The 15,772-nt window shown below is 38.6% G+C and overlaps 1 protein-coding gene across 1 annotated transcript in view; it reads left to right on the forward strand.

Annotated features, from left to right (window-relative positions):
• CR2 (complement C3d receptor 2) overlaps positions 1–15,772 on the forward strand; it is a 97,744-nt gene that overhangs the window by 41,738 nt on the left and 40,234 nt on the right. The window contains exons 2-4 of the mRNA XM_040463578.1: positions 3,115–3,294; positions 3,937–4,036; positions 10,447–10,532. Coding sequence (XP_040319512.1) covers positions 3,115–3,294; positions 3,937–4,036; positions 10,447–10,532 — 366 coding nt within the window. The remainder of the gene's footprint in view (positions 1–3,114; positions 3,295–3,936; positions 4,037–10,446; positions 10,533–15,772) is intronic.

Genomic DNA, 15,772 nt, shown 5'->3' on the forward strand with positions numbered 1-15,772 from the left:
AGGAGCACACTCAGGGTACTAGGGCAGTGTGGAGCACAGGACGGACTCTGGCGCCCTCACCTGGTCCTTGGGGCAGATCTCACTCTGTTGCCGCGCTGTGTAAAGACGCAAGGTAGAAAAGATGGCAAGTCCAGTGGCTTTCTGTGAATTGTCACCTATTTCAGTTTACATGTATTCAGATGAGCAGGTTTATGGTTTATATTACCTCATTTTATCTAATATAACCTCTGTGATCGCACAAGTAACTTTGAAGTGTTTCCACATAGAAACAGAATGAAGATAATTCTAGTAAGGCCAACTTAAGCAAACAAGACAATCCCTTCCACGCGTGGACACACGCAGACATGCGCACACAGACACACGCAGGCACACACATATCCAAGCTCTTTGTCAGAGACACTAAGAGGAAGAAACATTGTCAGTCTAATCACAAGTGACCAGAAGTTCACAAAATAAAAAAATGAGAAAATGTCAAGACTACTTGAAATGAACATCCACCTTGTGAACAGAGAAACTCATTGTGACTATTTTGTCCCTTTAGACATTAATTAATGATCATATTAAGTCATCATGATTAGCAAAGCATTTAAAATGTTTATTTCATCTCTATCGTGTATTTTAAAATTTCTATTTATGTATAACATGTGATATTATATAGTTTTATAAATATAAAATTATCACATATATTTAAATATATTTACTATTTTAATATATAATACATGTAATATAGTTCTTTTATGTAACAATTTTATATAAATTATGTTATATTTATATATATATATAACATGACATTACAATTTGTTATACAATTAACATATATAATTACATCATATGCATGTGAAATTTATTAAGTGGTATAATATGAATATAATTTAATGTGTAGTATTAAGTTGTTATAGTTTGTATATATAGTTTATAAGTAATTTATAATATACATTGATCTGTATAATATAGTATATATTATATATTATAATATAATAAATTAATATGTTATATATAACATAATATTCCAAACTATATAATACATAATATTATATATTACATTAGATTATATAATATACCAAATATAATATGTAGTATATACTAATATTATAAAATATATAAATATTTTAAAATATTAAATATAAATACATTAAATTTTTTAATGCATGCTTTTTTTCCTTAACTGATGAAGGTGTTTTAATAAAACATTTGCAGACATTTGCGGATCTTTTCATAAAAGAGTAGAATCTGCAGACTGGAGACCAGAGTGTGCCCCAGGTTGACAGTTCATGTTTGAACAGAGGCATGGAAGTAATAAGTAAATTGTTTTTCTAGCACAGAATAAATCAATCTGCCTTGAATGGAAAGTTTGGATTGGGAGTATTTCAATGTGGACTGGGTCACCCAAGACAAAACCACAGCGAGATGATTGTATACACCCACTAGAATAGCTAAAATGTTAAAAATTGAGCATACAGTGTTGGCAATAAGATGAACTAACTGGAATGACTTCCAACTCCTTTGGAAAACAGTTTGGCAGTTTCTTAAAAAGTTAGACACGAATGTGTCATACGACTGAGCATTTTACCCCTACGTATTTACTCAAGAGATGTGAAAGCATGCGACCACACACAAAGACTTCTATAGAATTTTCACAGTGGCTTCACTTGTAATAGCCCACAACTGGAAACAATCCAAATAACCTCCAGCAGCTAAAGAGATGAACTAAATTAAGTATATTTGTACAACTGAATATTACCGAGCAAAAAGAAATAATTTTTTTTAAAATGCAACAACCCAGATAAATCTCAAAATAAGCTTTTTCGGAAAAAGCTGGGCCAAAAAGAAAAAAAAAAAAAAAGTACCAACTGAGTGATGTGGTTTATATGAAATTCTAGAAGGTCAAATCAGTCTGTTGTAAGAGGAAGCAAGTCAGAGATCACCTAGAGGAGGAGGTGGAGAGATGGATGCATTACAAAGGGACGTGAGGAAACTAGAGGGAGCCTGATGGAAGTGTTTGTTATTTCCATTGTGGTAATAGTTTCATGGGGCATACATGTGTCAAAAGTCATCAAATTGAATACTCCAAATACTTTTCAGTTATTGTATTTAATATACTGTAAAGCTATGCGGAAGAGGTTTTTTTTAATAAATTAGAGTAGATCTTGAGTTTATGGAGTTCACGTTAATATATTATAGGACAAATAGGATAAATAATTTATTTATTATAAGATAAATAGGATAAATAACTTGAGGGATTGGAAATGAAGGAGGAAAAGGAAGCTAGGTCAAGCTTTCTCTAGTGAGGATTCATACATTCTTTTTTATTTGGGCTATTATCCATATTTGCATTTTTACTTTTGCCTCACAGGTAGTAAGTAGAAGTTCAAGTCCAGATCGATATGAATCCAGTTCCTAACACTATACACCATTATATTTTGTATTAGTTTCTTATTACTGCTGTTACAAATTACCACAAGCTTAATGAACCAACTTCAGTTCAGGTCATGATCTCACAGTTTGCAAGTTCGAACCCCACATCGGGTTCACTGCTGTCAGTGCAGATTCCCTTTGGATTGTTTGTTGCCCTCTCTCTGCCCCTGCCCCACAGGAGCTCTCCCTCTCCCAAAAATAAGTAAAAATTTAAAAAAATTTTAAATAATAAAAATTAAAAATTTGAAAAAACAAAACCGACAGATTTCCAAACATAGAATAAAATGATATTTTTCCAACAGATATTTCTTCTTGATTACATACTGTTTGACTGTAAATATTATTTTTATTACCTTAACTTAAACCTATTAGGCCTGAAGGGGAGATAGCTGAGTCTAGTATTTAAATATATATATACACACACATATATATACATATACACACATATATATACATACACACACACACATATATATATTTAACTCTTAATTGCCTTCAAAATAGCAACGACTTTCTAAGTGAGTAGATGCTGATTTAAAAAGTTCATATCTAAGATCGCTACTAAGGGAAGCAATCATTTTACCATTATTACAGTATTCTTCTTCTTTGATCACATCCATGAAGCATATTGGAGAAAAACAGACAGCAGAGTAGAAGTTTCTCCATTAACTCTGATGCCACTGTGGTCTTGGTCTCCAGGTAATTGCAAAGCCCCAGCACAGCTCCCGTTTGCCAGGCCTACAGAACCGATTGAGAAGTTGGAGTTTCCCATTGGGGCATCTTTGAACTACATATGCCGCCCTGGTTACTACAAGAAACAGTTCCGTATCACCTGCCAAGAGAACTTGACCTGGTCAAGTGCTGAAAACAAATGTGAACGTAAGTACCTTTAGACTGAGAATTCCACTGTGTCAGTTAAACGTCCATAAGAGCTGGTTCAATTGTTCAGGTTTTGGAACCAAGATGCATATGACTTAAGAAGTTTGCCTAAAAGGGATTGCAGATGTGAGAGTTATTCTTTGCGTCCTATCTTCCTATTGCTTTGACTTCCTGACACCTTCATTACAAGTTCGATTCATGAGAAATGACTATCACAAGGCATGACTGAGGGAAGACCTCCATTCAGTAGGGGTTCCCCGTTGTCACCACTGAAACTGAGTAACGAGTGACTTGGGAAAGGAAAGAGAAGTGTAGGCGGGGAGAAAATCCCATACTTTGAGACCCTGATTTACACTGGTTGAATTACAAAGTGAACACTTTGGGAATAAGGAAGTTTACATTTTTCTGGGAGGCACAGTATGAGGATGAGGTAGATCTGGAGGAAGGCTCTTTTTGAAAGTGGTGCTTAGTGGGTGGCTGGTCCTAAGGCAGTCTTGTAAGTGTCTTCAAGGGGGCAAAAGCCTTGGAACTACAAATGCTTTTCAGTAAAGGTTGGGACAGCCCGTTGGGATCTTATGTACTTACTAAGAGAAGTTTGGAGTGTTCGATGTCCGGTCCCCAAATTCTACTTCTTTCCCATAGGTAAATCATGTGGAACTCCTCCAGAACTCATAAATGGCAGAATGACCATAAACGGAGACACCAAGTTTGGATCAACTGTTAATTATGCTTGTAATGAAGGGTGAGTCTAGTGCCAAGCATCACTGTTTGGGAGGACAGTTCCAGAATTGTAGCACCAATCTCTAAGCAATAGTCTTAGAAAGTCTACCTGCCTATTAAAAACATAGCAATAAGAGAGGTGCCCGGGTGGCTCAGTTGGTTAAGCTTCTGACTCTTGGTGTTGGCTCAGGTCATGATCCCGATGTCATGAGTCCGAGCCCTGCCTTGGGCTCTGCTCTGATGCTGAAAATCCTGTTTGAGATTCTCTTTCTCACCCTCTCTCTCTCTGCCCCTCCCCTGCTCTCTCTCTCTCTCTCTCTCTCTCTCTCTCTCTCTCTCAAAATAAATTTTTTAAAAAAGAGGTTAAAAAACCAGCAATAAGATTTCTAAATAGAAGTGGTGGCTTGAATCCAGGCATTCAACTCTGCCTGAAATGACTAAACAAATATTGGAAAAATAGGAAAAAACCTATATCCGTGCTAGAAACCTGGGGGTGGAGAGGAAAGATGCCTACTGCACAACCAATTAATGTACCTAAAACCAAGCGAAACATTCATTAAATGGGAAGGACCAGCTCTCTAAAGAAGCAAATGGAACAAACATTAGTTGATCCATGCATATATTCTTGCCCCAAAGCGCCAAGAACTAGAGATGTTGGACTGAGAAGTGGGAAAGAATGATTTGTTTGGGATGATGGAGTTGAATGGTAGATAGGCAAATTTCAATTGTTAGAGCACCTCTCCAGAAACGCACACAGTGCAGAAATCTTGCTGTGGGCATATTCTTGGCTTATCCTGAAGGGAGACAACCAATTCAGGAGAGAAGTAGAGAGACTGCTTTACCATAGATCTTAACTTTTGCTTTGTTTTTATTATTTGTTGCTCACTTAAAATACATTTACTATAGCATAAGCAATAACAATAAAATGAACTTCGGCATATACACCACCTACCTTAAGAAACATTGCTAGTACCTTGGAAGCCTCCTATGTGCCTTTTCCAATTCCCCTTCTACCTCCAACATCTGTGTGGAAGTAGCGACCATCCCGAATTTTGTGTGGTTCGTTCCCTTCCATTTGTTCCCCTTTTCTCCCATACATACTCCAAGTCAGTTTCTATTTAGCTTTCCCTAGTTTAAGCTTTATGTCACTGGCATGATACGCTACGTACTTCTCTTCAACTGGCTTTTCTATTTAACAGTTTGTTTTTGCCAATTATCTATGTGGTTGTGGTTAATTCATTTTCACTTGGGAGAGTATTTCCTTATGTGGGTATGCCACAATTTATTTTTTCTTGCTTGTTATATTTGGATTGCTGACAGTTTGTTTTACTTTGTTTTGTTTTGGCTACTCTAAGCATTCCTGATATGAATACACATGCCTCCTAGCGCACATGTACAAAAGTTTCCTTAGGACAGTGGTTTTCAAACTTCTCTTACCATGATCCACAGCTAAGAAATGTAGTTTTATAACACACACACACACACACACACACACACACACACACACACACATCACACACAATTTTAATATAGATTAAAAGTTATTGAAAACTTCTTACCACTTCTAATCAACATTGTACTGGAGGTTCAAGCCAGGACAATTAATCAAGAAAAAGAAGCAAAAGGCATCCAAATTGGAAGGAAGGATTAAAACAGTTTCTGTTTGGGGGCACCTGGGTGGCTCAGTCAGTTAAGAATCCGACTTCAGCTCAGGTCATGATCTCACAGTTCATGGGTTTGAGCCCCGCATTGGACTCTGTGCTGACAGCTCAGAGCCTGGAGCCTGCTTCAGATTCTGTGTCTCCCCCTCTCTCTGTCCTTCCCCTGCTCACGCTCTCTCACTCTCTCTCTCTCAAAAATAAATAAACATTAAAAAATTTAAATAAATAACTGTTTGAAAATGATGTGTTTTGTATAGAAAATCCTAAGGAATGTACACACACACACACACACACACACACACAAAACCTATTACAGCTAATAAATAGTTCAACAAGATTCAGGATATCAGACCAATACACAAAATTAAATTGCATTTCTATACTCTAGCAATAAACAATATGAGAATGAAATTAAGAAACCAGTTCCACTTACAATAACATCAAAAAAAATAAAATCACTTAGAAATAAACTGCACCAAAGAAGTATAAAATTATACACTGAAGATTATGAAATATTTTTGAAAACAAAATGAAAGAGGATCTACATAAATGGAAATATATTCTATATTCATAGATTGGATGACTTAATATTGCTAGTGTTCTAATAGTATTGAATATTATAGAATTATGAATATTGACTTCACCAAATTGACCCGCAGATTTAATACAATCCCTATAAATTCCAGCATCCTTTTGCAGAAATCGACAAGTTGATCCTGAAATTCTTATGGAAGTGCAAGGCACCCATACAGTCAAAAAAAAATCTTGAAAAAGCAGAACTTCTCAATTTCAAAACTTACTATAAACCTACAGCAATCAAGAATGTGTGATACTGACATAAGGGCAGATGTACAGATCAATAGAACAGAATTGGGAATCCAGAAGTAAAACTGTACATTTATCATCAACTATTTTGCAACAAGGCACCAAGACTGTTCAAAGGTAAAAGAAGAATCTTTTCAACAACTGGGCCTGGGGCAACTGAATAACCAAATACAAAAGAGTGAAGTAGGAGGAAGGCATGTCATGAATTGCGCTAACAGATTAAACCTGAAATGTTGGAGGAACCCAACTCAGTCTGGAAGTATAATAAATATTTTCTATATACTGCTAGATCTGTTTTATAATATTTTATTTCAGATTTTTTTCCTTTTTATTCTCATAAGTATGATAGGCCTCATAATTTCCCATTCTCATGCTGTCCTTGTCTGGCTTTATAACCAATTTATCCTCATAAAATGAGCAGAGTGTGTTTCTTTTCTAAAGCAGGCTTGATCTATCAATTTTTTTTCCAATTTCCTCTTGTATTTCTGGGTTTTGTTTTATATATTTGAGGCTATGTAATTAGGTGTATACACATTTAATACTTCCGTATCTTCCAAGAGCATTAAAACTTATGTCGATTGCAAGAACTTCCAGTTCCAGGACACGATGGGCAGACTCACTTTTCTCTGCGTCTCTCTATGTAGCTAAATACCCTGGAAACTGTTCAACACGTAACCATGAAAGGACCACAAAAGGTGGAAAGGAGATGGGCTGGAGGACTATAAAACGTAAAGAGTGACCCCGTAGTGAGGTCCCTGGATTTCCTTTTTATCTCCAAGACTGGGTGCTTGGAAGGAACGCAACCCTGAATATTCAGCAGGCAGGAAGAGAGGGAGAGAGAAGCCTGTTCTCTGGTCAAAGGGCTGGGAAAAGGGAAGCTTAGTGGGGAGGTGGTGGGGAGACACGTTGATGGCAATAGTGGTCCAATCTGCCCAGCTTAGCAGCATAAGCGGAAATCAGGGATGGGGTCAGGGGAGCATCTCTCCTTCTCGGAGAAGCCCTGAGAAGCAGCAGGTCCCCAGGTCACCAGCAGCTGTATCAATGGTAGAACCTGGGCTTCAGTCCCAATGACAACTTTATCTAATGCCGCACACCAGCCAGCAGCAGTGAGCTCTCTTCTGCCGGTGGTGACGGCGTCAACGGAGCCCAGTTGGCGAGACCTAGACTTCAACCCAGCAGCAGAAAGGGAACCAGGTTCGGGGTTTCCTCCTCCTCCATGCAGTAGGAGAGAGCCTCCCAGACCCATGACTCCTGGTTCTCCACCCAGCAGCAAAATGCAGCCTAGATAGGGGCTTCCCTCCCCTGGTGGCCACAACACAAAACGAAGGGGGAGCTCCCCCCTCCCCAGATAGCCAGAGAACAGGCCAGGGAGGTTCCTCTCCATGCAAGGGTTGAACATCTCTCACGCCTCACCTAGTGGTACCAGGCAGGTCAGAGAAGCGCTTCCGCCTTCCCAGGCAGTGTCAGCAGGGATGTGGAGCCAGGAGAATGAAGCCGACCAGAATAGCCCTGCAAGACTGGAAAATCCAATTGTCGTTGGAACTAAAGCCCACAAAAATAGGCCAGAATCTACACACTACCCTAAAGAGAGCGGTTACGTGCTAAACTTGATTTCACTAAGAGCAAGAGTCGCTTAACACAATATCCCAAGTGTTAGGATCCAAGAGAAAAATCACGTGTCACATCAAGAACCAGGGAAATCGCAGCTTGACTGAGAAGGGATAATCAGTACCAGTAAGGATGCCAATGCCAAGATGAGTCAGATGTTGGAACTATCTAACGAAGATTTTAAAGCAGCCTTCATAAAATCGCTTCAATAAGTAATTACAAATTCCCTTGAGAAAAATCTTAAAGGCAAGCAAAGAGAAAGGACACACTACCTATAGGGGAACACAATTTGAATGGCAGTGGGTTTACTATCTGAAAATATGGAGGCAAGAAGGAAGTAGCACACCTTTTCCAAATACGAAAGAAAAGAACTTATTAACTGTGAACTCCATATCTTTAAAAATATTAATCGCATACCTGGAATAAATCCCAGTTGGCTATTGTATATGATTCTTTTTATGTACTGTTGGGTTTGATTTGTTAATACTTTATTGAAGTTTTTTTTACCGTCTATAAAATGTTAGCAAATCAAACCCAGTAAGGCATTAAAAAAATTGCCTACAGTGACCACAGTGGAAACTACTCCGGGTATGCAAGACAGATTCAACATTCAAAAGTCAATCAACATAATCAACTATATTAACAGGCTAAAGAGGAGAAAATTTTTAATATTTTAGAAGTGTCTTATGTATGTATTTTAAGAGAGAGAGAGAGAGCGGAAGAGGGGCAGAGGGAGAAGGAGAGAGAGAATCCCGAGCGGGCTCCACACTGTTAGCATAGAGCCCGATGTGGGTTCTAGCTGGTGAACTGTGAGATCATGACCTGAGCTGAAATTGAGTCAGACACTTAATTGACTGATCCACCCAAGCTCATATTAATTTGTATGCTCAAAGTAGAAAATATATATGCTCATATCAACGGTCCCAGAAATTGCAGTTGACAAAGTCCAATAACAAATCATGGTTAAAAACTCACAGCAAGTTAGGGATGGATTTGAACAAGTCTGAAATCAAGGTGTAAGCAGGTTGGTTCCTACTGGAGACTCTAAGGAAGAATTTATTCCATGCTTTTCCCCTAGCTTCTGGTGGTTACCAGCAGTCCTTGGTATCACTTGGCTATAAACACATCTCTCCATCTCTGCCTCTGTCTGGCTTTGCCTCACATGACTTTGCCTCTGTATGTGTTACCTTTGTCTTCCCTCTGTGTGTCTCTTTGTCCAAACTTCCTTCTTCCTTTGAGGACACCAGTCATTGGAGTAGGGCCCCCGCTAATCCAGTGTGACCTCATCCTAACTCTGTTACATCCGCCACAAACTTATTTCCAAATAAAGTCAGATTCTGAGGTTTCAGGACGTAAATTTAGAGGCATACTATTGAATCCAGAATGGACATGAATGGACATGTCATTGAAGAGAATATGCGATGTAAGTACATGAACATATATTCAGCTTCATTAGCCATTAGGAAAATGCAAACTAAAACAACACGGGGGTGGGGGGGGGGCGCGCCTGGGTGGCTCAATTGGGTGAGCGTCCGACTCTTTGGATACATGTCATTTTACATTTGTCCAAGCCCATAGAATGTCCAACACCAAGAGTGAACCCTGATGTAAACTATGGACTTGAGATGATAATGATGTGTCCACGTAGCTTCATCAATTGCAACAAATTGTACCATTCTGGTGGGGGATGTTGGTAATGTGGGAGGTTGTGCATGTGTGTGGAAAGGGAGTATATGATAAATCCCTGTACCTTCTGGTCAATATTTCTGTAAACTTGAAACTCCTCTTAAAAATAGTCTGTATAAAAAAATTGCATAGATGTAAATACACATGCACCCCTCACACAAATTAGCACAAATAAAACTGAGGAAATTTGAACCAAATTGGCAGATCATACCTATGCCAATGTCCTGGTTGTAATATTCTACTATAGTTTTGCAAGAGATTATCAATGGGGGAGATATTCCACATTTATGGAATGCTTGGAATAGTTTGTGGCATACTAAGTGAGAATTTCTGCCTTGACCATTTTAAATATGAAATCAGTGTTGGACTTTTGTTGTTCTGTTTGGATTTCCTTTGGTTTGAGGTTGATGAATCTTAAATACTGTAGGTTTCTACAAAAGCGTGGCTTAAAGTAGAGAGAGCCCATTTAGTTGAGAAGGCATGAAGAAAAAAATTTAAAGTCCAAATGAAGACATAAACTTTGGGAAAGTGATAGTACTATGACAAATGGAAATTGTCCTTCTGAATTCTCCAAGATTGCGATCTCTAGTAAGTAGCAATATAAGTAGGAAAATGAACAGGGAATATAACATTCATTCTTCTTTATCTTTAGATACCGACTCATTGGTCAGCCCTCTAGCATGTGCCTCATCTCGGGCAATACTGTCGTCTGGGATAACCACCCACCTACTTGTGAAAGTGAGTTGAGATATTCTTTCCTGTTACCTTCACCAATGGATTCTAAGTCTCCTCCTGGAGTTGTAAAAATCTTAATTGAATTCCTTTTGTGCATTCTGTCCCTCAATCCCTAGGGGGTTTCTGGCAACTGTTTCCTTAAATGTTTCCTTATCCCAGGATGTACTTTTTCTGAATCTGGGGACTTAAATGCAGAAAAGCCTTCAAACTTTATTTTTACTTCAAATAATTTGGAATTATGTTGACTGTACCACCCCCAGTATAACAATCATTCTGCTTGGCAAATTAGTGAAGATTTTTTTTTAAGTGTTACTCTCGAAGGTTGGTGAAGCTGTGTATGAATCAACACTTTCATGTACCTAGAGTTACACAAAACCTCTTGAAGGGTACCATGTACTGTGACCCTCAAAAGTGGGCATCTATTTTGAGCCAGTTCTTAGAACTTATGCTTGGGAAACAAACACAGACTTTTACTAGGAGTTCACTGTAAACGTTTCATTGTTGCATTCTTTATAATGGCAAAAATGTCAAAGTAACCTAAATGTTTCAAATCATGGTCTGGAAAGTACTGGAAGGAGTCATGTTAATAATGACTATGGAGAATTCCCTAAGAAACATAAAATCAGAGTTAGAAGAAATACCAGCCATGCACCAGAATATTATTCAGCCATTAAAAAAAAGGGGGTGGGTCACCTGGGTGGTTCAGCTGGTTAAGCTTGAGACTTTAGCTCAGGTCACGATGTTACAGTTTGTGGGTTTGAGCCTCTCCATCGGGCCCTGTGCTGACAGCTCAGAGCCTGGAGCCTGCTTCAGATTCTGTGTCTCCTCTCTCTCTGCCCCTTCCCAACTCTTTCTCTCTCTCTCTATCTCAAAAATAAATAAGCATTAAAAAAAAAAAGATGTCATGGAAAAGCACTTCATGACATGTAAAGATGTTAATTATATATTTTATGTGAAAAAATTAGGTGACAGGACAGTACTCTGGCTAGATCTCTTAATTTAAAGGTAACACACCTATATCTATTCCTGTATTTTCATCTCTGTTTCTAAATCTGTAACCTTTTCTGTATCTAAACCTTGGTGAATGGCTTTCCGCCTCCTTGGTGAAAGTGGGAGGAAACTTCTTGTATACATTTTGACCGTGCAGCCGCATGCTTTCTCAAGAAGATCCAGTCTCCTATTTATTCAAACTGCCCTAGGTCCATAAACTGGCTCTCAAGTCTGGGCATTGGTTGGTGAATAACCATAACTTTTTTTTTTTTTTTCAGTGATTCAAGTCAAACCTAGATCTTTTCTGCTTCTACCCATCTAATAACACTTTAGTCTGTTATTCTTCTATTTCGGTTTTAGAGATTCCACAATCAATCAGCCAGGAGCAACGATTTCTACAGGCAAATCATTCTCATTTCTGTTTCAATTGTCTCTGGCCCTCTGGCCCTCGAGTGCTGCCACTTGACGCCTACCATCCTGAGGTCGTTCTGTCACCATTAAATTCAGGGAAGACAATTCCATAACTAAATCCCAATGTCATTCCCAACCTACAGAGAATAAGCACCATAGATGTTTTTCAAGGTTACTGAATATTCTGCATGAATGTATTACTCAAAGCCTTGGGTGAAAAGATAAATGTTCTCTCTTTCTTTCTTTTTTTTTTTTTTATTTTTTTAACACTTATTTATTATTGAGAGACAGAGCATGGGCTTGGGAGGGGCACAGAGAGCGGGAGACACAGAATCGGAAGCAGACTCCAGGCTCTGAGCTGTCAGTACAGAGCCCAACGCGGGGCTTGAACCCACAAACCGCGAGATCCGGACCTGAGCCCAAGTTGGATGCTCAACTGACTGATCCCCCCCAAGCTCCCCTAAAAGTTCTCTCTTTCAACACCCCACCCCTGTGCACATTGGTGGGGAGTTGACAAACAGATACTACATAAATCCACTCTGGCATTCGTAAACCCCAAATCATAGAATTGCTTCCTCAATAGTATCCCGAAAAAGCTCTGGTATTTCAGCTTCGTTCAGCAGAGGCCAGACTCTGACCCGCTGAATTCACAGTCTCATTTCTGGTGTTCTGCACCTTCTTGTAGGTCATAACTTGTACTCCCCACCCCCTCCTGTACTTCCAGGTCTGCCAGGACTTAAATCAGGTTTAAGGACCAGAAACAATGCGAAGTAGTAGGGGTAGGTCCGGAGGAAGATCAGCGGTCCCTGAAATTTGGGCTGCCCGATTTAGTAAATAAAAATACACGATGTTCAGCTAAACTCAAATTTCAAATAAGCAACAAATACTTTTGTATTCTAACTATGTGCCTTGCGATATTGGGGATATACTTACCCTTAGAGTTTTTTCAATGTTTTTCTGAAATTCAAATTTAACTGGACATTCTGTATTTTCTCTGGCAATCCTATCAGGGCATCTGCCTCACGAGGGATCATTACAGTTTCTTTAGAGAAGGGAGGACCCCCTCAGACAGGGGAGGAGGGCCTGTTTCCCCTAGCAAAGGAGACTCAGCAGAACTCCCAGGTTCAAGGTATTCAGCTTTGCTCAAATCTGTCCACGTATCTCCATCCCAATTTTCAGAGTCCTCCTTCCAATCAGTTCTCAAACTTTAACATAAGAGACCCTGTCGTGAATTCAATTTGTCGTGGAATCCAGCCACGGGATTGATTAGATGTTAGATTTGTGCTTCAGAAATTTTGGCTCTGTGGCTACGGAATGCAAGTGTTTTTCTTTTCTTTTTTCTTTTTAAGTTTATTTATTTATTTTGGGAGAGAGAGAGAGGAGAGACGGTGAACGTGGGAGCTGGGGAGGAGCAGAGAGAGAGGGAGAGGGAGAAAGAATGCTGTCAGCGCAGAGCATGAAGCGGGCTCTATCACACCAACCTTGAGATCATGACCTTAGCCCAAATCAAGAGTCAGACACTCAACTGACTGAGCCACCTAGGTGCCCTACAAACATTTCTTTTAGGGCAGGTAGAGAAGCTTTGAGAACCAGACCTTGAACAGGAATTTAGAGCATTTTCTTTCTCTTAAGTTCTCCAAAGCACTTGGAAGCAAGCAACCAACCAGCTCGCTTTTCCTCCCTCCCTCCCTTCCTTCCTTCCTTCCTTCCTTCCTTCCTTCCTTCCTTCCTTCTCTCCTACTTGCTTCCTCCCTTCCTCCCTCCCTTCTTGTCTTCCTTCTCTCTTGTTTTCTTATACTAGATAGGACCCCTAATAAAATCTTGATGAAGGTATCTTTGTCTTGTTCCCCATCTCAAAGGGAAAGATTGAAATATTTCACCATTAACCAATATTTACTGTAGGCTTTTGTAGATACCCACTTTTAGATTAAGAAAATTCCCTTACAATATTCTTCATTGCTAAGGATTTTCTTTATCATTAAACCGTAAAGTTTACCAAACACATTGGCTACATATAGTGAACAGTCATATTTGTTTCTCCATTACTCTCTCTCTCTCTTTTTTTAATGTTTATTTCTTTTTGAGAGAGACAGAGACAGAATGCGAGTGGATTGGGACAGAGAGAGAGGGAGACACAGAATCCAAAACAGGCTCCAGGCTCTGAGCTGTCAGCACAGAGCCCGACGCGGGGCTCGAACCCACAAGCTGCAAGATCATGACCTGAGCTGAAGTCGGATGCTCAACTGACTGAGCCACCCAGGCGCCCCTCTCCGTTACTCTCTTAATGTAATGAATAGTTTTAATTTCTTTTTGAAAGACAAACTGATTTTGAATTCCAATTTTATATTCTTGGAATACATCAACTTGACAAAATATTTTATAATTTTTGTATGTTGTTTAATGTGCTTTTGTAATGTATTTTAGATGTTTTTGAGATATAATTTACATATCATAAAGTTACTCTTTTAAAGGATACACTGTAATGATTTTTAGTATATTCATAAGGTTGTGCGACCAGCACCACTCATTCTAGAACACTTTTATCACCCCATTCCTAATGTTTTTTAGAGGGATCAGACTGTAATATTTTTCCCATGACTTAAATATCCCGTGTAATATTTTTCCCATTTCATTTCTCCCGTGAGAAAAAACAATGAAATATTTTTCTCATGTCCTTATGAGGTTTTGGTATCAAACTTACAATAGACTCATAAAGCCATCTGATTGTGTTCCATAGATTTGTTTCCCTGTAAGGCATTATTTCTTCCTTAGATATTCGAAAAAAAACCTCACCAATCAAGCCCTATTGCCTATAGTTTATGTTGCTGGAAGTTCTTTTTTTCTTCTCCTTTTTTAAATCTCCAAGTTTTTATTTAAATTCCAGCCAGCTAACATATAGTGTAATATTAGCTTCAGGAATAGAATTGAGTGATTCATCACTTATATACAACACCCAGTGCCCATCACAAAGAGTGCCCTCCTTGATAGCCATCACCTACTTAACCCATCCCCCCGCCCGCCTCCCCTGGAAGGTCTTTTTTGCAACAATTTTTTCACACCATCTAGACTTTTTATTGAAAGCCATATATTTATATATTACTGCATATATATAAAGTGCTCAGTAGTAATTATTCGCTTCAGTGAATCTTTACAAGGTGAACACACCCACATTAATAGCATTCAAATAAGATACAGCACGTCAGAAGCTTCCCCGTGCTCTTCCTCAGTGCTCATCTTTCCCAAATAACCATTATTCTGGCTTCTATCACAAGGGTTAGTTTGCCCCGTCTGGAATTTTCTGTTAAAGGAATCAAAAAGCACGTACTCTTTTGTGTCCAACTTCTGTTGAGTGTTATATGTAGGAGACTTATCCATGTTGTTGTATATGGATTAATTGGATCTTTTTTTTTAATTGTTGTATGTATTTCATTGTAAGAACTTAACAATGAATTCGTAAACTCAGCTGTTTATACATCAGTGGTACTTTATGCATGTGCATATGCAATAAATATCCATATATATGCAAATATAAATTTTCAAATCTTTATATATATATACATGCACATCTATATAGTGTTTATATTTACATAAGTGGAATTGTTGAGTATGAACATAGCCAGTCTTAATAGATACTGCCGAAAGATGTCATACTGTGGTTGTACACATTACACTTCTACCGAAATCAGATGAAAAGTCCAGCTGCTCAATATCTTTGTCAAGTTGATAGTTATCAATTGTTTAAATTTCAGCGATTCTAGGGGCTCACTGTGGCTTTAATTTGCATTTTCCTAATGACTGATGATGCAGAGCACCTTTTCATATCTTTGTGCAGTGCCTGTTCA

The sequence above is a fragment of the Herpailurus yagouaroundi genome, unplaced genomic scaffold (genome assembly GCF_014898765.1).
Source record: "Herpailurus yagouaroundi ecotype Mexico unplaced genomic scaffold, PumYag 403, whole genome shotgun sequence".
NCBI lineage: Eukaryota > Metazoa > Chordata > Mammalia > Carnivora > Felidae > Herpailurus > Herpailurus yagouaroundi.